Source organism: Pygocentrus nattereri, chromosome 4, assembly GCF_015220715.1.
Source record: "Pygocentrus nattereri isolate fPygNat1 chromosome 4, fPygNat1.pri, whole genome shotgun sequence".
Taxonomy (NCBI): domain Eukaryota; kingdom Metazoa; phylum Chordata; class Actinopteri; order Characiformes; family Serrasalmidae; genus Pygocentrus; species Pygocentrus nattereri.
Genome location: NC_051214.1, coordinates 2057786 through 2083948, shown reverse-complemented (window position 1 = coordinate 2083948; position 26163 = coordinate 2057786). Strand labels below are relative to the sequence as shown.

The 26163-nt window shown below is 40.1% G+C and overlaps 5 protein-coding genes across 5 annotated transcripts; all 5 read left to right on the top strand.

Moving 5' to 3' along the window:
• Window positions 1-2236: 2236 nt before the first annotated feature.
• LOC108432783 (trace amine-associated receptor 1-like) lies at window positions 2237-3271 on the top strand. The gene has a single exon (XM_037537953.1). It carries the CDS (start codon window positions 2237-2239, stop codon window positions 3269-3271), a length of 1035 nt encoding a protein of 344 aa, XP_037393850.1.
• A 3441-nt stretch (window positions 3272-6712) lies between these two features.
• LOC108432785 (trace amine-associated receptor 1-like) lies at window positions 6713-7702 on the top strand. The gene is made up of 2 exons (XM_017706890.1): window positions 6713-6995; window positions 7068-7702. The coding sequence occupies exons 1-2, from the start codon at window positions 6713-6715 to the stop codon at window positions 7700-7702; spliced, it is 918 nt and encodes a 305-aa protein (XP_017562379.1).
• A 2457-nt stretch (window positions 7703-10159) lies between these two features.
• Window positions 10160-12966, top strand: LOC108432786 (trace amine-associated receptor 1-like). Its single transcript, XM_037537820.1, has 3 exons — window positions 10160-10261; window positions 12013-12253; window positions 12326-12966. The coding sequence occupies exons 1-3, from the start codon at window positions 10160-10162 to the stop codon at window positions 12964-12966; spliced, it is 984 nt and encodes a 327-aa protein (XP_037393717.1).
• Window positions 12967-14815: 1849 nt separating this feature from the next.
• Window positions 14816-18373, top strand: LOC108432787 (trace amine-associated receptor 1-like). The gene is made up of 3 exons (XM_017706892.2): window positions 14816-14893; window positions 17420-17660; window positions 17733-18373. The coding sequence occupies exons 1-3, from the start codon at window positions 14816-14818 to the stop codon at window positions 18371-18373; spliced, it is 960 nt and encodes a 319-aa protein (XP_017562381.2).
• Window positions 18374-24381: 6008 nt separating this feature from the next.
• Window positions 24382-25425, top strand: LOC108432854 (trace amine-associated receptor 1-like). Its single transcript, XM_037537819.1, has 2 exons — window positions 24382-24712; window positions 24785-25425. The coding sequence occupies exons 1-2, from the start codon at window positions 24382-24384 to the stop codon at window positions 25423-25425; spliced, it is 972 nt and encodes a 323-aa protein (XP_037393716.1).
• Window positions 25426-26163: the final 738 nt, after the last annotated feature.

Here is a 26163-nt window from a genome sequence, read left to right as displayed (position 1 = left end):
TCCTCACGTTCATCTTTCTCAGTTCCCTCTTCACTTGTTCTCTGGTTAGGGACAGAAGAGCACAGGGCTGGATGCTGGGAGCTGAAAGCAGGGGTGCAAGCTGGGCTTAGGGAGGGTCAGCTACCAGATCAAATCTGTTGAAGAAGGAATTGAGGTGATTTGCCCATTACAGGTTTCCTAAAGGCTGCCTGTTGGACTCCTTAAAACCTGAGATAGTTTTAAGACCCTTTCAAACTCCAGTTGCATTGCATTCTTTTGCAGCTGGCCTTCCATTCTCTTCCTGTACTGGTCTTTGCCCTCCCCGATTTTCCTCCACAGCTCCTTCTGTACTCTCCTCATTTCGTCTTTGTTTCCAGATCTAAATGCCCTCTTTTCTTCCAGAAGGGCCTTCAGATCTGGGGTAACCCAGGGCTTGTTATTGGAAAATCACTGTGCAGTCTTGGTGGGTACAGTGTTCTCCACACAGAAATTTATGTAGTTTGTGATGCAATCAGTGAGACCATCAACATCCTCACCATGTGGGTCACGGAGGACTTCTCAATCTGTTGTTTCAAAGCAGTGCTTCAGAGCCTCATAGGCCCCGTCAGACCAACATCTCACCTGTTTCATGTTGACAGGACACCTGTAAACAATGGGTTTGTAAACAGGCAGGAAATATGCCAGATTGTGATAAGACTTGCCCAAAGGTGGGAGGGGTGCTGTGTTATGTGCATCCTTGGTGTTTGCATAAAACAGGTCCAGTGTTTTATTATCTCCTGTGTTGCAAGTCACATACTGTTTGAAGGTATTTGAGGTACCCTAGTCTCCAGCAGCCGTTCCCTAATGATGCGACCTTGATGAGCTGGAGCATTGTCGTCCATGAAGATGAAATTAGGCCTGTGTTATTCATGCAGAGGCACAATGACTGGATTAATGATGTTGACTAGACACACCTGCCCACACTGTAACACCACCACCACCACCTTGCCATCTGATAGTGGCCTTCACCTCTTCTGCATTGTTGGGTCTGGCGTATTGCATCTTCCTCTTCACAATACCCCAGGGATTTTCTATGAGGTTAAGGTCAGGAGGGTTTGCTGGCCAATTAAGAACAGGGATACCATGGTCCTTAAACCAGGAACTGGTAGATTTGACACTGTGTGCAGGTGCCAAGTCCTGTTGGAAAATGAAATCTGCATCTCCAAAGTTGGTCAGCAACAGGAAGCATGAAGTGCTCTAAAACTTCCTGGTAGATGGCTGCGTTGACCTTGGATCTCAGAAAACACAGTGGACCAACACCAGCAGATGACATGGCACCCCAAATCATCACTGACTGTGGAAACTTCACACTGGACCTCAAGCAACGTGGGTTCTGTGCCTCCCCTCTCTTCCTCCAGACTCTGGGACCTTGATTTCCAAAGGAAATGCAAAATTTACTTTCATCAGAGAACATAACTTTGGACCACTCAGCAGCAGTCCAGTCCTTTTTGTCTTTAGCCCAGGTGAGACGCTTCTGACGCTGTCTCTTGTTCAAGAGTGGCTTGACACAAGGAATGCGACAGCTGGAACCCATATCTTGCATACGTCTGTGCATGGCATGGACTTTGCAAATCTCCCCCACATTTTTGAATGGGTTTTGTTTCACAGTCCTCTCCAGCGTGCGGTCCACAGTAGCTGTGACAGAATAACAATTCCTAACTTCATAATCTTATCGTTAACTCCAGATAAGAAAACACGTGCATACATTATCTAAGCTGCTTGTCCTGGGCAGGTCACCAGTCTATGACAACAGGTAAGAAAAACAGTTTTATACAAAGAAAATACTGTCTCGTCAATACTGGATTTTTTTTTTGCCGCTCACAGCATGGAATTGTTATTTTGTGTAGAATAATATATTAAAGAATAATGACACCATGTAGACCATTGCCTAAACAAAGGCTACATGGAGAGTGATGGAATCATTTTATTATAAATAAATTTTCTTAGATAATGCCTGGGCCGCCCGTTGGATGGTTGTCTTAGGAAAAGTGTTGTAACATGCATCAAGGGATCAGTATAGAGCAGTGATGTCACCGCACAAGTCTGAAATGCTATAAATTAGAGGTGTCCTGTTCTCTCTACTGCCTCAGTGCTTGTATACAAGCCGATGTAAGGGATGATATTGTGCTTCAGACGCATTCTGTATGATAAATACAGTACATTTGTTGTTGTTAGTTTTATTCCAGATAATAATCACTTGTTTTTACATCTGCAAGTAATGGATTTAAAAAACTACTCCAACCAAAGTGGGAGCAGAGGAAACATTTCTTTTTGTTATGAACATCATCCTAACTCATGTCACAAGTTTGTCTATCCTCTGTCTATGAGACTTGTGACTTATTTTGTCATTGGTGTTATTGTGCTTCTTACATTATTTGGAAATCTTGTGGTGATCATAGCCATAACTCATTTCAAGCAGCTGCACACACCAACTAACTACCTCATTCTCTCTCTGGCTGTAGCTGACCTGCTTGTAGGAGGGGTGGTGATGCCTCCCAGCATGCTGCGCTCTGTGGAGAGCTGCTGGTATTTGGGGACTTTCTTCTGTAAAATTCACAGCAGCCTTGATGTGACATTGTGCACCACTTCTATTTTAAATCTGTGTGTAATTTCTGTAGATCGATATTACGCAGTCTGTCACCCCCTTCTGTACCACAGTATAATGACCCCTAATGCTACTGCGTTTATGATTGGTGTATGCTGGACTGTATCTGCTTTTGTAGGATTTGGGATGATATTTTTAGAGCTTGGTATTCTGGGAGTTGAGGATTATTACTACAGTAATGTTGCCTGTGAGGGGGGCTGTATCTTGTTTCTGAGTAAAACAGCAAGTGCTGTGTTCACAATGCTCTGTTTCTACATCCCTGCTGTGATCATGATCGGTTTATACCTGAAAGTTTTCCATATTGCTCAGAGACAAGCAAGATTAATTCAGCATGGCCAAATGAAGTCTTCTCAGAGAGGTACAGCAGTGGGCAAGACGGAGATAAAGGCTACCAAAACATTGGCAGTTATCGTAGGTGTATTTCTTCTGTTTTGGTCCCCATATTTTATCTGTGACTTAATTGATCCATATATTCAACATACAGTTCCATCAGTTTTATTTGACTTCTTTGCTTGGATTGGCTATTTTAATTCTACTTGCAATCCGCTTGTGTATGCATTCTTTTATAGCTGGTTCAGAAAATCACTCAGAATTATTCTTTTGGGGAAAATCTTTAAGCAAAATTCATTCAGAATAAAACTGTTTTGAGATTCTCTGACATTGTCATGTAGTTGGGTTGACCTCACAAGCTGTTTCCTTGAAGCTGCTGTGCATTTTTTAATTAGTTCTGTACATTTAAAACATACCTTCATTTTAATCTAACAGGGATGGCTAATATATTGATAATGTGTTTGAGTTTATATGAACATGGATATGAATGAATATGTGTACAAGATGTTGTGTATAGATTTTGTCCAGAAAAGTGTTTTATTGAGAAACTGAGAATTGGTAGATAGGTCAGATATAAAACTAACACATATACAGTTTAGTGTTGACCAACTTGTCTGTGGAACTTGTCACTACTGCTTCCTGTTCTTCCTCAAATTAACCAAGGGCTCTATACTGTGTAATAATTTTCAAGCACAAGATTAATAGCAAGTAACAAATAATTGGCCAGTATAGGCTGAAGAAATCACTACTAATAGATGTTGGTAAACAATTGTATAATAAAATGCAGGTTTTTAGTGTTAAGTATTAAATCTCTAATCACATTACATTTGTGATTAGGCGTAAATTACACCAGTCTTCTGCATCTTTGCGAAAATTTTGGAAGTCATATCAATTAAGATTTCAAAGGCTTGGCAAAAAGAAAAAAGTACATGTTTGACATGCCCTGCATGCAGCCGATCAACCAAGACATGTTCGGTGTCCAAACTTTGCTTCTTAAATATAGAACTGGATTCCAGAAGTACATTCCATAATCTTAATAAATAGACATTAAATAATTTTAGTCAGCTGTAAGTTGTAAAATGGGTTGGATCTTATTTAGACATTTAAGCCTAAAAGGGAAGCTACGTCATCATCTGCATGAGGTCCTGCTTTCTGGAAGTGTTCTGCTGTCAGACTCTGGGAGGCTGGAGCACAGGGGTGTGTTGTACAGTGTCACTTTCAAGTCTGTAGCATTAGCACCGTAATACTTAAAGCTTCCTTACTTTAAGAGGTAGAAGTTACTTATTGAAAAACAATGAACCCAAGAAAGTACAGAGTTACGAGCCTCTACATGGTGACTCAGCTGATCCCATAGGTTTTCTATGGGATTCAGGTCTGGAGAAAGTGCAGGCCACTCCATTTAAGATAAGATTAGATAAGATAGACTTGTTTGTCCCACTGGTGGAAATTTGCAGTTGCAGCAGAATGCACAGTAAGCAGATAAAGAGCAGTAAGTAGACAAAAATTTGCATCATACAAAATATAAAATATAAGATATACTATAGAAAATATGGGCGGCACGGTGGCATGGTGGGTAGCGCTGTCGCCTTACAGTAAGGAGGGCCTGGGTTCGATTCCCCGGCCGGGCGGTCCTCTCTGTGTGGAGTTTGCATGTTCTCCCCGTGTCTGCGTGGGTTTCCTCCGGGTTCTCCGGTTTCCTCCCGCAGTCCAAAGACATGCAGTCAGGCCAATTGGACATGCTAAATTGCCCCTAGGTGTGAGTGTGTGAGTGACTGTCTGTGTCTGTCTGCCTGCCCTGCGATGGACTGGCGACCTGTCCAGGGTGTATCCTGCCTTCCGCCCGAAGACTGCTGGGATAGGCTCCAGCACCCCGCCGCGACCCTGACGGAGAAGCGGCTTAGATAATGGATGGATGGATATAGAAAATATAAATATATAAAAAATGTAAATAAATAAAACAAGGCGCCTGTTAGCAGAAAAATATAAAAAATAAAGATAGAATTAAGAAAATATATATAATGATATTGCACAGAAATTGTGGATATTGCACAGTAATAATTACAGGTATTGTACAGAACTTTTGTATGTATTACACTTGTACCAATCTGTCAGCAGCAGATATTTACACATTAATTAGTGGTAGGATAAGATATAGGTCTATGTGGTGTGTTCATGATAGAGTGCACTATGATAGAGTGAGGTGTGAGTCCATAGTGTATTTATGACAGAGAGAGTCTGAGTCTCTGCTTGGGAAGGTTTTGATTGTAAAGCTGAACAGCAGTGGGGAGAAAGGAGCTGCGGTATCTCTCTTTTCTGCATCGCAGGTGGAGGAGCCTGTCACTGAAGGAGCTGCCCAGTGTTGTAGTGGGTGAGAGGGGTTGTCCATTATGAATGCAAGCTTGGCCAACATCCTCCTCTCCGCCACCTGGACCGTGGGTCCAGCGCATCGCCCAGGACAGAACTAGCCTTCCTGATAAGCGTGCCCAGTTTCTTCCTGTCTGCTGCTGTAATGCCACCTCCCCAGCAGACAATGCCACAGAAGATGGCTGATGCCACTACAGAGTCATAAAAAGAGTGAAGAGGTCCATCCTGTATTCCAAATGACCAGAGCCTCCTCAGCAGTTGGAGTCTGCTCTGGCCTTTCTTATACAGGGTGTGTGTGTTGTCAGACCAGTCCAATTTGTTGTTTAGATGAACACCCAGGTACTTGTAGGTCTTGACAATCTCAATGTCCCTTCCCTGGATGTTCACTGGAGTGGGTGAGGAGAACTTAGTCCTGTGGAAATCCACCACCAGCTCTTTGGTTTTACCCGTGTTGATCTGGAGGCAGTCTCCCCCACATTTTTGAATGGGTTTTGTTTCACAGTCCTCTCCAAGGTACGGTTATCCCTACTGCTTGTACACTTTTTTCTACCACATCTTTTCCCTCCCTTCGCTTCTCTATTAATGTGCTTGGACACAGAGCTCTGTGAACAGCCAGCCTCTTTAGCAATGACCTTTTGTCTTGCCCTGCTTGTGTAAGGTGTCAATGGTCGTCTTTTGGACAACTGTCAAGTCAGTAGTCTTCCCCATGATTGTGTAGCCTACAGAACTAGACTGAGAGACCATTTAAAGGCCTTTGCAGGTGTTTTGAGTTAATTAGCTGATTAGAGTGTGGCACCAGCTGTCTTCAATATTGAACCATTTCACAATATTCAAATTTTCTGATATACTGAATTTGGGGTTTTCATTAGTTGTCAGTTATAGTCATCAAATTAAAAGAAATAAACACTTAAAATATATTAGTTTATGTGTAATGAATGAGTATAATATAAAAGTTTCACTTTTTGAATGGAATTACTGAAATAAATCAACTTTTTCATGATATTCTAATTTTATGACCAGCACATGTATATGCGTCAGAGATTGACGATCATCAAGACTATCAAGGGACCAGTACAGAGCAGTGACCTCCCTGAAGGGTGTCTCTTATACTGAAGCCTGAAATACTATATGAGGTCTGTTCTGTGTGTGGCTTTGGGGCTTGTATGCAAGCAGAGGTAAGGGATGATGTCCTTGTGCTCTAGACTGATGATATCATGAATTCACAGTATCACAAATAGAAATGTATTTATATAAAAGTTGTTTGCAAAAATGTGTTAAAACTTTTTTTTTATTTGTTCCAGATAAACTTCTCTCTTTGTGTGTTGAAGTGGATTGCATCTACATATTGTAATGAACATAAAATACTATGCAGTCCAAAATGGGAGCGTAGAAGACATGTCTCTTTGTTATGAACATCATCCTAACTCTTGTCAAAAGCATGTGTATCTATTGGCTATAAGAGTTTTGGCCTTTTTTGTCATTGGTGTTATTATACTTGTTACACTGTTTGGAAATCTTGTGGTGATCATAGCCATAACTCATTTCAAGCAGCTCCACACACCAACTAACTACCTCATTCTCTCTCTGGCTGTAGCTGACCTGCTTGTAGGAGGGGTTGTGATGCCTCCCAGCATGCTGCGCTCTGTGGAGAGCTGCTGGTATTTGGGGACTTTATTCTGTAAATTTCATACCAGCCTTGATGTGACATTGTGCACCGCTTCTATTTTAAATCTGTGTGTAATTTCTGTAGATCGATATTACGCAGTCTGTCACCCCCTTCTGTACCACAGTATAATGACCCCTAATGCTACTGCATTTATGATTGTTGTATGTTGGACTGTATCTGCTTTTGTAGGATTTGGGATGATATTTTTAGAGCTTGGTATTCTGGGAGTTGAGGATTATTACTACAGTAATGTTGCCTGTGAGGGGGGCTGTATCTTGTTTCTGAGTAAAACAGCAAGTTCTGTGTTCACAATGCTCTGTTTCTACATCCCTGCTGTGATCATGATCGGTTTATACCTGAAAGTTTTCCATATTGCTCAGAGACAAGCAAGATTAATTCAGCATGGCCAAATGAAGTCTTCTCAGAGAGGTACAGCAGTGGGCAAGACGGAGATAAAGGCTACCAAAACTTTGGCAGTTATCGTAGGTGTATTTCTTCTGTTTTGGTCCCCATATTTTATCTGTGCTTTAATTGATCCATATATTCAACATACAGTTCCATCAGTTTTATTTGACTTCTTTGCTTGGATTGGCTATTTTAATTCTACTTGCAATCCCCTTGTGTATGCATTTTTTTATAGCTGGTTCAGAAAATCACTCAGAATTATTCTTTTAGGGAAAATCTTTAAGCAAAATTCATTCAGAATAAAACTGTTTTGAGATTCTCTGACATTGTCATGCAGTTGGGTTGACCTCACAAGCTGTTTCCTTGAAGCTGCTGTGCATTTTTTAATCAGTTCTGTACATTTAAAGCATACCCTCATCTAACAGGGATGTCTAATATATTGATAATGTGTTTGAGTTTATATGAATATAGATGTGAATGAATATTTGTACAAGATATTGTGTATCAATTTTATGCAGGCCACTCCTTTTGAGGTACCCCAGTCTCCAGCAGCCGTTCCCTAATGATGTGACCTCGGTGAGCTGGAGCATTGTCTTCCATGAAGATGAAATTAGGCCTGATTTATTCATCCAGAGGCACAGTGACTGGATTAATGATGTTATTCAGTAGTATGGGCTTGTCACTGTACCATTCACAAAGTGTAGGACAGTTCTTTATTGAGTTGACACACCTGCCCACACTGTAACACCACCACCACCTTGCCATTAAGCTCCTTATTAGAGAACAGCAAGTTGTGCAAAAAGTACTTAAACATTGAACAGTTGGACATGTGCATTTAGAAGTTTAGAGAAGGTCACATTAAGTTCACCTGTAAAGGTTAGAGTGCATTTTAGGTTCATCCTGTAATTTCACCCAAAAGCCAAATATCGCTGACTTTTTGTGAGCTGTGTGTTTGTAACAGGGATGCATGAGTACCGTTTTCTTTCACACCAAGTGTGAATGTGAATGCATGATTTTAAATACTGAGTCCTGTACACACTGGGTAACCCACTTAGAATGAAGAAGCTGTTAGTGTAAATAACTGCAGTGTACCGTAGCAGTTATTCTAACTGCTGAAAAATGTGTGAAGTCTTGTTTCTGGCTGGGAGAGCTGTAGTTGAATGTCCTCTAAAGCCAGATGTACGCTTTGCGATTTCAGAAGTATTGTTCTTTGGTGACGCAGTGTAACTATGTTTGAATAGACAGTTGTGCATGGATAAAACCTATGATTTATTTGCTCATGCTACATGAAAATGCTAGATCTGTGCTATGTGAATCGCAGCTTCTATAGACAGTTCTGTCTATAAATAATTTTGAATGATGTTTGATTTAAAAAAATACTGCACACTGAGTACTGAACAAACATGCTGAGAAACTGCAGCTTTGCTAACACTGCGCACTAAAATGAAAACCTAGACAGAAATGTAAATGGTATGGCAGTAAGATCTACATCTTCCAAAGAAATCACAGTATATGAAAATCATTCATAAAAGGTCAGCCATTACTTCCTGTTTCACTGGGGGATATATATGTAATTGAATAGAGGCCAGAGTTCCTCAGTCATTCATCACTACAAGAAAGATGTGTGACTAAAGGTTGTAGAGCTGCGAAAATCAAGAAAAACAGCTTAAAAAAAATAGGTAAAACGGTCAAAAAAGGCCATTTCCACTATCAGGGCAATAATCTGCCCCACACACAATGAAGAGGATGGTTGGAGTGGCCAGAGAATCTCAGAGGATCACAGATGTGGAATTGCCAAAGTTAGTTAGGTCTTGGGGTCACAACATCTCCTAAACCACAAACACCATCTATATAAGCAGAAGGTTTTTGGGGTGGTTGCCAGAAGAAAGCTTAAGTTCCCAGTTTGCCAGATGTTCCTGCAACTTTCAGTGGGACTGTTTTCTGTTGTCAGATGAGACTGAAATAGAGGTTTTTGGCAACAAACACCAGAAATGTGTTTGAAGTGAATACAAATATTACCATGCAACAATGTCCCTCATCCTGTGAAGTATGGTGCAGGATCTATGATACTGTGAGGTGTTTTTCCTCCAAAGGCCCTGAATACATTTTATCTCAGACCCCATCAAGCACCAACAGAAAAATTCCATCAAAAGCTAATTGCCTCAGCCAGACAGCTTTTGGATAGTAATTCAAAGCACACCTTAAAATCAACACAAAAATGTTTCACTAAACACTGAATTAAGGTTTTGCCATGGCCATACCAGTTCCCTGAGCTAAACCCCATAGAAAACCTGTGAGATGAGCTGAAGAGGATGTAGTGTGGATGTAACCCTGAGTTGATAAACCAGACACTCACGGATATAAAATAAACCGTAATGTTTATAAAAAGAAGGGTTGGGCAGTTTAAAAGGGTTTACACCAGACCCTGGCGAGTCTACTTTGAGGCTACTGATTGGCCGGCACTCTGTGAGCCACATGGAGAGGACATCGACGGGCTCACAGAGTGCATCACGGACTACATTAACTTCTGTGTGGACTCCACTGTCACAACCAGGACAGTTAAATGTTACCCAAACAACAAGTCGTGGGTAACAAAGGACATTAAGGCTCTCCTCAACAAGAAGAAGACAGCCTTCAGAGCTGGAGATAGAGTGGAGGTGAGAACGATCCAGAGGGAATTGAAGACAGCTAACAAGGAGGCGAAGAACAAATATAGGAGGAAGCTGGAGTGGAAACTCCAGGAGGACAACATGAGGGAGGTCTGGAATGGAATGAGGACCATCACCTGCTTCAGGTCCAGTAACAACAGAGGAGCAGAGGGCAGCGTGGACGGGGCTAACAAGCTAAATCTGTTCTTTAACAGATTTGACACTGTAGGCTCTGTACCCCCCCACCCTGACTCCTCTGCTGCCAGTCCTCAGCAGCCCATTCCACCCCCCCCCCCCACCCTCCTGTGACAGCCCATCTCACACCTCCATCCCTCCCCCACCCGTCACCTCTACAGTGAGTCTCACTGCTGACCAGGTGAGAAGACAACTGAAGAGACCCAAACAAGGCTGCAGGCCCTGGTGGGGTTCCCTGGAGTACTCTGGAGACTCGGGCTCATGTTGAAGACATATTGCAGTACTCCACAAAGCTGGGAGGCACAGGCTTTAAGCACCTTATAACGTGGGAGAGCTCCCTTTGTAAATAATGTGGCCTGAGTCTAACAGCCAACAGCTCAATGTCCAGGCAGCAGGCACGTTGATTGATGATAATCTGACCAGGGTTACACCAGCGGTTATTAACTAACACAGCAAGCCCTCCTCCTTTACGCTTACCGCTCTCAGTGCATCTCCAGTCGGCCAGAATAGTTTGGAAGCCATTGATGGTAACATTGTCATCCAGAATGTCCTGGTGTAGCCATGTCTCCGAAAAGCACATTAAACTACAATCCCAGTACTCCCTCTGACTCCTGGCTAGTGCTGTTAGCTCGTCCATTTTATAGCCAGTGATCTCACATTACCTTTAATGAGAGAGGGTAGATGCGGTTTATATCCCCTCTTCTCCATAAGCCTCCGTCGTCTGACCCTCGCTTTCCCCGTGCGCTGTTTTACTATATACTTCCAAAGTATATACTAGAAAATTATTTGTAAGTACTACATATTTGTCTATTAAACACTAGTTGTTTACCGTAAAAGTGCTACCCAAAATGTTCTATTTACCATTTTTTCTTGTATTGTTTCTTTCATTGAAAATTATTATTATTGTTATCTTATTATAAACTCATAAATATTGCAAAATAAAACCTTTTTCCATTGAAATTTGTAAAATTTGTTGAACCTGGGGAAAAGTATCAAGTCTAACATGTCTGTCAGTGTGTTGCTGGCCTGATAAGCCTCACTAGATAGATACATGTTTGACAGCGTTTTCTGTAATGCAGGGCAATAAAATGCCAATCTTATTGATGAAGTAAATCCTATCATGAAAATTAGTCCATATCAGGGGCAAGCAGAGGCAGAAGCAACCTCTTTTATTCATACTGAGAAACCAAGAAACCAGGGATTAAAAAAATGGAAACTGAAAACAGGGAAACTACCAACACAGGAACTCAGAAACAAAGAAAAGATTTTTATTCACAATTAAATTCATGGTAAACAAGATGTCAGTCCTTTCTTTTACTTTGCATGGTTGTGAAATAAGCATGCTTTGTTTTTTTAAAGGAGATTCAGAGGTTAACAGGAAGAGTATCAGGGGTCCAGCATGGAGACCCTTGAGTGTTTTAGCGAAGCGAGTCCTCGTCTGTAAGAGTATAAATGAGCGCTGCTCTCTTCTCTGTGTGGCAGTTGCCCTTATATGCAGTCAGAGCTTAGAGCTGATACAGGACAGATTATCTTCAAGGATTCAGTTGTCACTGTAAACATGGCTTTACTATAAATGAAATGCAAAATATTATACTTAAAAATCTAAAACTGTACACTCTATAGTGATTTTTGTGTAATCTACACCAAGAATAGTTATTTTTTTCTAATCAGGACGGAGCACCATGTACTAAACAATGGACATCAAGGACTACCTAAATCAAAATGGGAGAATAGAAAATACCTCTCGTTGTTATGAACATCATCCAAATTCTTGTTTGAAGATTGATTACGCGCTCAGTGTGCGAGTGGTGATATATTTTGTCATTGGTGTTATTGTGCTTCTTACATTGTTTGGAAATCTTGTGGTGATCATAGCCATCACTCATTTTAAACAGCTGCACACACCAACTAACTACCTCACTCTCTCTCTGGCTGTAGCTGACCTGCTTTTAGGAGGGATTGTGATGCCTCCTAGCATGATACGCTCTGTGGAGACTTGCTGGTATTTGGGGACCACATTCTGTAAAATACACAGCAGCTTGGATATTATGTTGTGCTGTGCTTCTGTTTTAAACCTTATGTTTATCTCTGTTGATCGTTATTATGCAATATGTCATCCTCTACTCTACCACATCAAAATGACTCCTCTTGCTACTCTCTTCATGATCACTATTTGTTGGAGTGTTTCTGCCAGTGTGGGATTTGGGATGATTTTTCTTGAGCTCAATATTAGGAGCCTTGAAGATTACACTGACATTATATGTGAAGGGGGATGTACGATGATTCTAGGGCCCATAACAGCTTTGATGATGTCAATGTTCTCTTTGTACATCCCCACAATTGTCATGCTGAGCATATATTTGAAAATCTATCTTGTAGCACAGAGACAGTCACGTTTAATACACAATACACTCTCTCAGATGAATACATCAAAAGGACAAGCAACTGCTAGTAAAGCAGAGAGGAAGGCCACTAAAACATTAGCCATTGTAATGGGAGCTTTTCTAGTGTCTTGGGCACCACTTGTAATCTACAGTATTGTTTGGATATACCAAGGTTTGAGTGGCCCAGTGCAGCTGTTTGATTTCTTCGCCTGGGTTGGTTATTCAAACTCAGCATGTAATCCCATTGTGTATGCATTCTTCTACACATGGTTTCGAAAGGCCCTTAGAATTATTTTGTATGGTAAAATATTCAAGAATAATTCTTCAAGAATGGAGTTGTGTTCAGAATAAAAAATGTGTAGTCTTATTCACTTGTTTCAGTAGCTTGTTAGGTTTTGCTAACAAGTCATTTTGCATTTTTTAAAACTATGCTTTTACCCTGTTCCATACTCAAATCCCCCAAATTAAATATGAATTAATAGTTAGAAATGTAATTTTGTGCTGAGTGATGCTATGTATTTATATTTTTATAAGTTCAGATTTCATGTTTTATGTGTTTATACAGCAGAGACACTATAAAAACAAATAGACTAATGTATGCAAGACAAGCAAATTTCTCTGTAATGCATACAGTATGTCTGCAGCCTAATGAACAATGTCTTGAATAGGCAAAATAGAAATTTTATTAACTAATAAATGTAAATAAATAATGTAAATCAAAGCCTTCTAAATTTTTCATGACAGAAGGTTTATCAAGTCGAGGACTATACCAGCACCAGAACAGGCAATTTGGCATTCCAGAAAATATGTGTATTTACTGATGGTAGTAATCTGGGATTTTTTTGTTATAGCTTTGATTTGTTTGAGTTTACTACCTGGCCCACCTGCCACAACTGTATAGCAAGTGTGTTTCCAAATAAAAAAACGCCTGAATAGGGCTTAGTGTTCTGCAGCATGGCTCTTTAAATTGCTACTCACAGTGGTTAAAACCAAAGAGACTCTATGGATTTGTATTAAGGTTTGGAAGTCACTTTCACCCTGTCTGTCTAAATATTTCAACAACATAATTTTATTTCTGTTTTGACCCCTCATCCACATTGTTTTAGGTCACTGAGAACAGGTAGAGATTTTTAGATAATTTCAGTTTCTATGTTAAGTCAAGTCAAACTCATTCCTTCTTATCATAGCAGTGCATTGAAAGTCAGAGACAAAGTCTGCTTCATTGTCATTCCTTCTCATCACAGATATAGTTTAGAAGATATAGTTTTTATAGTTACAAATGCTATGCAATAATTCTCTAAATTTACAATACCTACAACCACACTGCACAATCAACACTACACAACCACTGAGCACAGGATAAAGAAAATAGACCAGTTGTTGGTCCATAGCAGCAATAGTAGTTGTTCATCAATGCACTTATAACTTATAATAGTTTTTAGTAAGACAAATTCAAAGATGAATAAAACTACAGTTGGTGTACAGTGTGATTAAGTTAAAATGCAACAGACGAAATGAGTGGTGTGGCTGAGGTAGCAGTTCACTGAGAATGTAAGGGTCCATCAGGTAGGTTCAACAGTTCAACAGTCTGACTACCTGAGTTAGAAACTGTTCATGAGTCTGGAGAGCTTGGACCTGATGCTCCGTGGTCTTCCGCCAGATGGGAGCAGTGTAAACAGAGTAATAGATGAGGGGGATCCTGATGCTTCATGCTTTTGTTAGTGTAGATGTCCTTAACAGCAGTGAGGCTTGAGCCAGTGATGGACTGGGCAGTCTTCATTACCCACTGCAGTGCTTTCCTATCTGAGACAGAGCAGTTTCCATGCCAGTCGATGATGATGCTGGTGAGGCTGCTCTCTGTTATGCCTCTGTAGAGGCATTTTAGGATATGTCTGCACAGGACAGCCCTCTTCAGTTTACCTGGGAAGTAGAGGAGCTGTTGTTGCCTCTTCACTAAGGAGAAGGTGTTCAGGGACCAGGAGAGATTGTCAGTGACATGCATTCCTGGTAACTTAAAGCGGCACACTTTATCCACTGCTGTAGTACTGATGTGTATAGTGGTATGAGGCACGGCTTGTGTATCCTTCTGAAGTCTACAACCATTTTTGTCTTGGTCACATTCAGGGAGGGATTGTTGCCTTTATACCAGAACTCCAGCTGCCTCGTTTGCTCTCTGTAGGCCGACTCAGAATTGTTGGAGATGAGCCCCAGTGTCCTCAGTAAACATGATGATGTGATTGCTCTGATGTTTGGCGATGCAGTTGTGGGTGAGCAGAGTGTACAACAGAGGATTCAGTATACAGCATTGGAGGGGCTCCATTGTTCAGTGATTGAATGGGCTAGTCCATTCTGGGTTTTGACTTGCTGAGGTCTGTTACTGAAGAAATCTAGAACCCAGTTACAAAGAGATGACCTCAGTCCAAGTGAGTGGAGTGAGTTTGCTGACTAACTTCTTGAGAATGATACTGTATGTGTTGAATGCTGAGCTAAAGTCGATAAACAGCATTCTAAGGCCAGGTGGTTGGCAGTGGTTAGTGGATCAGTTTTGCCTGTAGGCATGTTGGTGGTGGTGCATTGTTGACGGAATGGATCGCTTAATGGGTACCATAACCAGCTGCCCAAAGCACTTCATGACAATTTTGGTTAGCACAACCAAAGTCATTAAGTCTGTGCAAGAGGACTTCTTTGGCACTGGGATGATGGTGGCTGATTTGAAGCATGTTGGGACAGCAACCAGCTCCAGGGATATGTTGAAGATGTTCACGATGTCAGGAGGTGGTCACAATCCTTGAGCACACACCCAGGAATGTTGTCAGGGTCTACAGCAGGGGTGCACAACTTCAGTCCTGGAGGGCTGGTGTCCCGCATAGTTTGGTAGATTCCTTACTCAAACACATCTTGTAAACCTGCCAGAGGAATTGAATCAGCTGTGTCTGAGAAGCAAGATAACCAGACCATGCTGGACCCTGGCCTTCCAGGACTGGAGCACCCCTGGCCTACAGCTCAGGGTTCACACTCAGCATGGTTTTCACAGACATCATCTGGACACCAAGTGGAGGCAAGATCCACTCTGCTGTCTACTGCATTGAGGCCATTTCTAGCTGTCCTGAATGCCGCTTTTTCACCCAGTCTGAATGAAACACCATGGCCTTAAGCAGACAACAGATCTCAGCACTCAGTCAGGGCTTTTGGTTTGGTTTTTCGGCAGCAGTTCTTGTGATCAGTACATCGTCCACATATTTGCTTATATAACCAGCAACAGGACCTGCATATTCATTCAAGTCTGTGTGATCCCCACATGTAGCAGCATCCACTGCACTCACCATGCATTGTCAGTTTAGCTGAAACAGTCCTGCAGCACTGAAGCATTTCCCTCTGGCCACACTTTGTTGTTTTTTTGTGGCTGTTTTTTTCTCTTTTTAGAAGTGGTCGATAAGCAGGGAACAGCATCACACTTAATGTGGTGTGAGATTCTTAGGTGGGGTCAGAGTACAACTTTACCCTTTACGTTGGTGTAAGTATGGTCTAGTGTATTCTGTTTTATGCATCAGTAGTGCTGATGTACTTACTTTGAAGCTGTACTTGGATCATATCAATCTTTCAACTTACCTTGATTCTTAAAGTCGTATACATTCGCACTGGCTAAAGCTAAATTGCCAATTCACACTACTAAGATGAAAAAAAAGAAATAGCTTCACCTACAGTTAAAAAAAAGATTATTTATTCTGTTTAAAGTCACACAAGTGGATCAACTTAAGGAGTGAAGAGTACTGGGAGTACAGTACACTAAAAAAGATGGTTATGTATAGTATGGTCTACATATTATGCAATCTCATCAGTAGATGAAGAAACTAGACTGAATTTTTGCACAGTATATGTTAGGTAAAAAAGAAAGCCCGTGAGAAGGCCTTTGGATACTTTACATTGATTGACCATTGTGCAAAAGCCTATAATATTGTGACAGTATTTGTATAATAATTATTTCAGCCCCAAGACTGAAGGACCAGAAAGCTTTGATGAATTGGTTGTGTTTCCATTCATCTGTTGCATCATCTGTTGTCCATTGTTGCCATTTCCAAACCACTGATAGGATATTGTTGCTATGGTCTTATTTTCAATCAAGCTAATAGTCTTGATCCCCTGAACTGATGAGTTATATTGTGAGTATATATGAGTTAAAAATACTGTAATGAAATTTAATATTACTAGAATACTATAAAGAGTTAGTATGAAAATACTATATTTTTTACCACTTTCCTCATATTTGTTTATTTAAAACTTTTATCAAATTGTGTTTCTTTATTTCAGTGTAGTATGTAAGGTTTGTTAAACAAGAGGAAGAGTATCAAGGGTCCACCATGGAGGAGTGTTTTATGATGTGTCCGTGTCTGTAAGAGTATAAATGAGAGCTGCTCTCTCCTCTGTGTAGCTTTTGCCTTCATATAAGGCAGAGGTTAGACCCGATACTGGACTATTTATCTTTAAAGATTTCAGGTGTTGCTCTGACTATGGCTTTCCTTTGAATGTGATTAACATGAAATATTCTACTGATGCTTTAAAATGTAACATAAAGCTGCAGCAGTGGTGTACTACAATAAAATGTAATGGTTTTGATGTAATCTACACCAAAAACAGTTATAGTGAATTTTGACAGATTTGTTTTGCTCCTTCATTTTTACTCCATTTCTGTCTGCAGTAGGAAAAACATGTACTAATAATGGACTTGAATAACTACCTAATCAAAAATGGGAGCACAGACAACATCTCTCATTGTTATGAAAATCAAGCTCATTCTTGTCCGAAGATTGATTACCCATCCAGTGTGCGGGTTGTGATATATTTTATTATTTGTTTCCTTGTACTTCTTACGTTGTTTGGAAATCTTCTGGTGATCGTAGCCATCACTCATTTCAAGCAGCTGCACACACCAACTAACTACCTCACTCTGTCTCTGGCTGTAGCTGACCTGCTTTTAGGAGGGATTGTGATGCCTCCTAACATGATACGCTCTGCAGAAACTTGCTGGTATTTGGGGATCACGTTCTGTAAAATACACAGCAGCCTTGACCTGATGCTGTGCTGTGCTTCTGTTCTAAATCTCATGTTTATCTCTATTGACCGATATTATGCAGTATGTCACCCCCTGCTGTACCACAGTAAAATGACTCCTCTTACTACTCTGTTCATGATTGCTGTTTGTTGGAGTGTTTCTGCTGCTGTGGGATTTGGGATGATTTTTCTTGAGCTTCATATTAGGAGCCTTGAAGATTACGGTGATGTCATGTGTGAAGGAGGATGCGTGATGATTCTAGGACCCATAACAGCTTTGATCATTTCACTATTCTCTTTGTACATCCCTGCCGTTGTCATGCTGAGCATATACTTGAAAATCTATCTTGTAGCACAGAGACAGTCACGTTCAATACACAATACACTCTCTCAGATGAATACGTCAAAAGGACAAGCAACTGTTAGTAAAGCAGAAAGAAAGGCCACTAAAACATTAGCCATTGTAATGGGAGCTTTTCTGTTATCTTGGGCACCACTTTTAATTTACAGTATTACTGTCATATACCATGGTTTGAGCGGCCCACCACAACTGTTTGACCTCTTTGGTTGGATTGGTTATTCTAATTCAGCATGTAATCCCATTGTGTATGCGTTCTTCTACACATGGTTTCGGAAGGCCCTCAAGGTTATTTTGTATGGCAAAGTATTCAAGAATAATTCTTCAAGTATGCAGTTGTTTTCAGACTAGAATATAAATTTGAAATTCTTTGCAGTAGTTTCAGTAGCTTGTTTTCTGAAAAGGCATTTTGTATTTTTATCAGTACCTTTTGCTTTTGGCCTTTTCCATACAATAATTTTCTCTCAAGTAGAAGTGAGAAATGACATTTAGAAGTTCTGTTTTTTTACTGAGTTTACACTGTATTTTCTATATGTAATTCTATATGTGTATTTGATGTCTTGCATATTTGTACAGGACAGATATTGTAAGAAACAGAAATTAATGTATATAACAGTTCCCCTCAGTAGTGCAGACAGTATGTCTTCACTATAATTATCGATGTCTACAGTAGACACAATTAAAATGAAAGGTGAAATGTGAAGCATTGAAAGCCTTTTGATTTTGAGTTGTTTAAAGTAAGACAGGGCCAGCGAGGAGGAGGAGTAGCATGCCTTTATGACAGTGACTTTAACTGTAAAAATAAAACCTGAATGGTTAATTTATGTCCTTTGATTATGTTGTGGTCAACCTTTCTCAGCAACACTTCTCCCAAGCAAAATAGTATTTTTTTTTTTTACAGATATTTATAATAGTGCAGTAAATACACTCTCGTCTCTCATTAAATACTGTCTCTGATGCCAGATTAAAGGAAGCTCTTGACACTTTTGTTCCAGTCATATGGAACACAAAAGGGTACTCATAAAAAACCTACTGATGAATGAGGACACATGCCAGCTCAAGAGAAGTTGTCATAAATCATAACACTTATGGAAGAAAACTAAGCTGCAGGTGCATTTCTCAAAGAGCAGATCTACACCTACAATAATGTGATTAAAATATCCAGTCATACCTTTCTAATGTAATTAATAAGCACAAAGATAATACCAAGTCCTTTTTGCCACCATTGATTGGCGAACCCTAACTTGTCAGCTAGCGTGGTTAATTAAAAAGTAGCATAAATCCTTCCATACTAAATAATTTTTGACCCATTTCTCAGCTTCATTTTTAAGAAAAGTCTTAGGAAAAGTTATTTTCAAATAATTAAATGTATATGTAATGTCAAACAAGTTAGTGAGAAGTTTGTCAGGTTTTTTGTTCTAACCATATTATTGTGATGAGTATTGTGATGAGTTATACTGCAATGCATTAAGGAGGTTTGATGGTTTAGTTTAAATTAAAAGTGTGAGGTCTCCGCTGTGATTAATACGCACTACAGCTCTGGGGGAAAACTTTTAAGCGTGTCTAGTTGTGTGGAGTTTGCATGTTCTCCCCGTGTCTGCCCACAGTCCAAAGACATGCAGTCAGGTTGATTGGACATGCTAAAGTGCCCCTGGGTGTGAGTGACTGTCTGTGTCTGTCTGTCTGCCCTGCGATGGACTGGTGACCTGTCCAGGGTGTATCCTGCCTTCCGCCCGAAGACTGCTGGGATAGGCTCCAGCACCCCCCCGTGACCCTGACGGAGAAGCGGATTAGAAAATGGATGGATGGATGGATGGATGGATGGATGGATGGATAGTTGTGCTGGTTTTGATGGCCCTGAATCTTCTAACAGAGGGAAATGGCCAGAAGAGGTGATGTCCAGGATAAGAAGGGTCAGTTGTTAATTTGTGCTCAGACATCATCACCCGGTTGGGGAAGATGTCCTGAAGCATTGGGCTTGATCCAGTAATCTTCAACACTGTCCTGATTATGCTCTGGAGTGTGGCTCGTTCTTGTAAGGAGGAACCAAACCAGAAGGTTATAGATGATGTGAGGCTGGGCACGATGATTGCTATGTAGAACTGGTTGAATTTCTTTAGCTGCTTCAGGAAGAACATTCTTCATGCTTTGCTCTCTTGGCGATACAGACCGCATTCCTATTCCACTTCAGATCCCTGAACTTCTTAAATATTCCCCTGTTTTAATATAACACATTACAGACGTATACTGCAGTGAAATATAGGGTGATTTAAAAAGGTTCATCTGATTTCTAAATTATTTAATACACTAATAAATTATTACAGATCAATGCAGTAAACTGTAAATGGTTTAAATGAGCATACAGTTTATTATGTAAAAGTGCTCAATATTAACCTCCACCAGCTGTACAAACATCAACAACATATTCAAATGTTGGGTGTTGCTGCGCTCACGGCTCTTTATTGCGATTTCGGAGATCATCCAGTGCTGTGGAACCAGCGACGAACACTCTGAGGTGTTGGAGCTTCACTGCCCACGAAAATCACTCTGCACAGTTATGACATATTCACTCTTATTGAAGTGGAGAACGCAGAACACTGTCTGCTCAGGGGTCTCATCTCCTCTCAGGCTGAAGGGAGCCAGTCAGAAAGTCTATGACCCCCCTCTTACAATTGGATTGTGATTGGTTCCTTGGGGCCTCATGGTTGTAAAACTGTGGTGCTTTGAAATCAGATTAATCATTTTGAATCACCCTGTGTAATGATGACAACTACAAGGCCAGTCATTTCTGACCAGAGTGGTACTGAGTGGTTGAGGATCAGGCAATATGAAGTTGTCTCTAATTTTAACATTTTTCATAGAGAATACAAATTGCATTCATCAAGCATACAAACTCACAAGCAAACAGGTGTGAAAGTCTTGTTAAAATTTAGGCAATAGCGACCTCTGCAGTTGAGGAGGGAATATCTGGTCAGAGATATGACATAACCCCCCTCTCTATGAGTGGCTCCTAATCCCCTAGTGATTTCCAGCACTTACTCTTTCCACTACTCCAGCTCCTGGAGTCCAAGAGTGTTTGAACAGGGTAATGCCAGGGAGCTGTCCAAATGTAAAGGAGGGGGAATCTCCACCACATTCCTGGAGATCTGATTAGTAGAAGACCGTTCTAAGCAATGATACATGAACCCTTCGCCCTCATCCTATCAGCTCTCTTGTTCTCCCGAATATTGATGATACTCACCTGTTCATGTTTTTCTCCTGATTAGTCAGTTTAGTATTTAAGCCTGGGCTGTAGATTAGTTCTTTTTTTTTTTGGTTTTGTTTTTGCTGGACCTGATTGCTTAATGGTTTTGACTCCTTGTCTGCTTTTTGGATCTTGCTCTGTCTTCCCCACCTCTGTTATGGTTGCCTTTCTCCTGCTGCTCGCTTTTCTGGATTTGATCCATGCCTGTATATTGACAATTCTGTGTCCTCCTGATTACAACTGTAAAGCTTCACTGTTGCCTTACCGCACACGTCTGCTCACTGACTCCACGTCACAGGAGCAGGCCCGCATCGCCAATCTGGTTGCAGTTTGTCTCCAGATTGCTCATTGCGATTGCACATGGGCCTCCTCCAAGGTCTGGTCATATTTCCTGAGCCATCTGTCCACTGCTAGAACTGGCTTCTCTGGTAATAGAAACAATGGAATAACTGCATAGAGAGTCCTGTGCGGATTCCTCACATGACAGGCATGAACTTCAGTTCATCTGAGATCTGCTACAATTGGAGTGTACACCTTGATGACACCTTGACACCTGACACCTTAATGCACATAAACCTTGTCTCCAGAACACACAGTTAAAATAAAATCTCAGAGATGCTGTGGGAGGAACGTCTTTCTTAGAACATTCTGCCCTGCAAAACTACATTATGCATTTTAAACCACAGGACACAAAATAGGGTTGCAAGATAAATCATATTGTTATCGTTATATGCGTTTGTGCAATAAACATTTGCATTGACCGATCTAATTACCTCATACATGCAGCGGCAGAGAGACATCATTATCGTTACAAGCCTGCTTCTCTGCGCTGGGCCTGAACCTGCTCTCCCATGTGGGAGATGAGGAAAACAAACTTGGGCACCTAAGCATGATGCCCATAACTCGGCTTTAATGGAAATTCAATTCAAAACAGCTGCAAAGTGGAAAACACTCAGCACACAGAATAGCTCAGGCTGTTTTTTGTACTCTTTTTCTGCCTTAGCCAGTTGGGCTATGGTAGTTTGTTAACTTACACCCTGGACCAGCTAAGAACACAGTGCCTACAGTAACTACATGCAGCAAAAAGCAAGAACTGTGTTATTTTTTAACAAAATATATCCTGGTGTGTCTGATGCCACAATATTTAATATCTAAAGAAAAAAAAAAAAAAAGAAAATGGAACAAAAATATATGTTTGTTTTTTTGTGCCTATATAAAATATATGTACAACCCCAATTCCAAAAAGTTGGGATGCTCATGCAAGTCCTATTTTATTTTTCTTTACATTTATGTACATTTTACACAATTTATTTTCTGGTGAAATCAATGGTTTGAAAGTTAATTGTTGCATGTTGGTAGGTCAGTACTTCTGTTCTTTGGAAATAGGATACATACCTCTAAATGCAAGTAAACAAATCATGATGGGTAAAGTCAAAGAGCTCTTCCAAGACCTTGGCAGCAAGATAGTTGAGCAACATGGCAACAAAATTGGTTACCAACAGAGATGTTACTGTAACAGTGAGGGAGGTTTGTTTTAGTTTAAGTTAAAAGTGTGAGGTGTCTAATGTGGTTAATGAGCACTCCAGCTCTTTGGAAAAAGCTGTTAGCATGTCTGGTTGTGGTGGTTTTAATGGCCCTGAATCTTCCACCAGTGGAAAGTAGCTATAAGAAGTGATACGCAGGATGAGTGGGATCAACTGTGATTTTTGCCTTGATGCTTCGCTACCTTGCTGTTGTAGGTTACATACGATGATCTTCTCCATTGTCTTGATTATACACTGGAGTTTGGCTCGTTCCTGTAAGGTAGAGGAACCAAACTAAATGGTTATGGATGATGTGAGGATGGACTCCATGACTGCTGCACAGAACCTGAACATCAAGCTCTGCAGCAAGTTAAATTTCTTTAGGGTGATGGCCGCACTGCTGTCAAGACTAGGTTTATAACCTCATGTAATAACATTGTGGGATGTTACCTTGTTTGAAAGTGAGATCTATTAAGTTGGCTTACCCACTTTTTCATAGGGTTACCAAAAATGTGTTTCTGCTGACTGCACTGCTTGAAAGCAATAGAAAATTTGTGGAAGCAACTGGAGATCATAATTTACAAAGGACCTATTGGAATGGTCAGAATGTAATGACTGTGTAGAAGTCATTGGTCTAAAATCGCACCTGAACGCTGTGAGAGATTTCTTATTTCAAGGCTTTTCTATCCAGTATTAAATAAAGGTCAGGCAGGATTGACTTTTTATATGTGTCAATTTACACTTTTTCTTGGATTGTAATGTTCATTTCTATAGATTAATAGTTTAATTAAGTGAATGGTCCAAGTTTCATGTGAGTAGCTGCATTGGAAATATATTTGTACTTTCCACATCCACGTGTGCCTTGATTTTGTGCCTTAATTTTGAGTCACAAAAGTAGGGTACAGCATATGGAAATACAATGATATACTGAAATAATACTTGAGTTTTAATATTCTGCTGTGGAAAATGGTCAGTGTAGCAGATCAGTCACTCCTAGCCACACATCTTTCACTCAGAGATTCAGATCTGACCCTTTGTTGAAATTTCTTGTGACCCCTCTACACATGAGTAACATCCAAAGAAAGGCACTAAATTTCAAAGGCTATGAGAAATTGTTAAATATATAACCTATAAATAGGTTTCTAAAATAAAATCAGGTTATCAAGGGTGCAGAATGGAGGTGTGTCTTGGTGGAAAGGTGTACACAACTGCATCAGAGTAAGAGTATAAAAGACAGATGCTCTCGTCTCTGTGCGGCTTTTGCCCTCATGTGCCGCCAGAGATTAGGCCTAACAGTCATCATTATACTTCAAGCCGTTTATGTCATATGACTGCGGTAAGACTCTCTAATTTTTATTTTATTTTTGTGTTTTTAGTATTGCACAAATTTTGGCTTTACTTTGTACATAAGAATGCAGAATGAAAATGTAGTATTTGTTGACTTTTCTGTGAATGTTTTAAAATGTGTGATATTACATATGATATGATGCATGATGTTACAGACATGTACAATCTACAATCATTTCTAACCTGAATGATGAAAATATCATTTTTATTTTATTTCTCTCCACAGTGAGAAAAGCACACCTAAAATGATTGACTTACAGAACTTCTTAATCCAAAATGGGAGCAGGGGAAACATCTCTCTTTGTTATGACCATCATCCTAACTCATGTCAGAAGTTTGTCTATCCACTGGCTGTGAGACTTGTAACTTATCTCTTTCTTGGTGTCGTTATACTTCTTACCTTATTTGGAAATCTTGTGGTGATCATAGCCATAACCCATTTCAAGCAGCTGCACACACCAACTAACTTCCTCACTCTGTCTCTGGCTGTAGCTGACCTGCTTTTAGGAGGGATTGTGTTGCCTCCTTGTATGCTACGCACTGTGGAGACTTGCTGGTATTTGGGGAGCTTATACTGTAAAACACACAACAGCCTAAACCTGACTTTATGCACAGCATCTGTTTTAAACCTTACGTTTATCTCTGTGGATCGATATTATGCAATATGTCAGCCTCTGCAGTACCACAGTAAAATGACACTTGCTACTGCTCTTTTGATGATCGCTGTTTGTTGGAGTGTTTCTGTTGCTGTAGGATTTGGGGTGATTTATCTAGAGCTCAGTATTCGTGGCATTAATGATTACGGTGATGTTTTGTGTGAAGGGGTATGTATAATGTTTGTAGGGCCCACCACAGCTGTAGTATTGTCAACATTCTCATTGTACATCCCTGCCGTTGTCATGCTGAGCATATATTTGAAAATCTATCTTGTAGCTCAGAGACAGTCACGTTTAATACACAATACACTTTCTCAAGTAAATACGTCAAAAGGACAAGCAACTGCTAGTAAAGCAGAGAGGAAGGCCACTAAAACATTAGCCATTGTAATGGGAGCTTTTCTTCTGTCTTGGTTACCATTTATAATCTACAGTATTGTTGATACTTACTATAGTTTGAGCATTCCAATACAGTTGTTTGATTTCTTTGCTTGGTTTGGTTTTTCAAATTCAGCATGCAATCCTCTTGTGTACGCATTCTTCTATTCATGGTTTAGAAAAGCTCTGAAACTTATTCTATATGGCAAAATATTCAGAAACAAATCTTCAAGAACAGAGTTATTTTCAGAATAGAATATGACTGGTCACGCTCCGTTGTTTCATTTCATTTTCCCCTCCTTTGTACTATTTCAGCGGGGGTCCAGTCTTCAGGGGCAGTGTGGCTGCAGGTTTTCATTACAAACAGTGAAAACCTGCAGCCACACAAGCTCTTTACAGAAAAGATGAGACACCCCTGCACTATTGGGTTTCCTTTTGCCTAAAAATAATTTTTTTACAGTAATTTCCATCCAAACAACATAATGACACACAAGTGCATTAATCCTTTTTAATAATTAATGCTTTACTTTTTATATACAGCTGTTATATATGTATATTATTATTCATTGTATAGATAATAGTTAATATTATAAGATATATAAGATAATAGACCTATACATATATGTTTCTTGTACAAAACAGATACTTAAAGTAGCAACAACTTTATATGTAGTATTTTAGCATGTCAGTACATCAGAGAGTATGTCTTCATGTCTACAAGAGATCAAATAAGAAAGAAATATAATCTACTTGTTTTGGTTTGAGTGTTTTGACTAACAAGATCCATCAACAGATAATTGATCACATGAACATCAGAACGACATTTTTAACCTAAATGCTATATGATCTTTGCAGGTCATGATAATAATATGTCATATTTTAGAAGTTATTTCTGTCTATAAGAGAAAACAAATGTACACAATTTCTTGTGCATTTCCTTGATTTTTAGATGGTGCCACCTGCCACGTAAAGCCAAACATTGAGTTTCATGTT

Coding starts and splice junctions, on each gene's coding strand:
- LOC108432783 (XM_037537953.1), top strand. CDS start 2,237: ATGGATTTAAAAAACTACTCCAACCAAAGTGGGAGCAGAGGAAACATT.
- LOC108432785 (XM_017706890.1), top strand. CDS start 6,713: ATGTCTCTTTGTTATGAACATCATCCTAACTCTTGTCAAAAGCATGTG. Junction 6,996..7,067: donor GTATTTGGGGACTTTATTCT/GTAAATTTCATA, acceptor TAATTTCTGTAG/ATCGATATTACGCAGTCTGT.
- LOC108432786 (XM_037537820.1), top strand. CDS start 10,160: ATGAGGACCATCACCTGCTTCAGGTCCAGTAACAACAGAGGAGCAGAG. Junction 10,262..12,012: donor TCTTTAACAGATTTGACACT/GTAGGCTCTGTA, acceptor TCTTGTTTGAAG/ATTGATTACGCGCTCAGTGT. Junction 12,254..12,325: donor GTATTTGGGGACCACATTCT/GTAAAATACACA, acceptor TTATCTCTGTTG/ATCGTTATTATGCAATATGT.
- LOC108432787 (XM_017706892.2), top strand. CDS start 14,816: ATGAGCCCCAGTGTCCTCAGTAAACATGATGATGTGATTGCTCTGATG. Junction 14,894..17,419: donor CAGTTGTGGGTGAGCAGAGT/GTACAACAGAGG, acceptor TCTTGTCCGAAG/ATTGATTACCCATCCAGTGT. Junction 17,661..17,732: donor GTATTTGGGGATCACGTTCT/GTAAAATACACA, acceptor TTATCTCTATTG/ACCGATATTATGCAGTATGT.
- LOC108432854 (XM_037537819.1), top strand. CDS start 24,382: ATGATTGACTTACAGAACTTCTTAATCCAAAATGGGAGCAGGGGAAAC. Junction 24,713..24,784: donor GTATTTGGGGAGCTTATACT/GTAAAACACACA, acceptor TTATCTCTGTGG/ATCGATATTATGCAATATGT.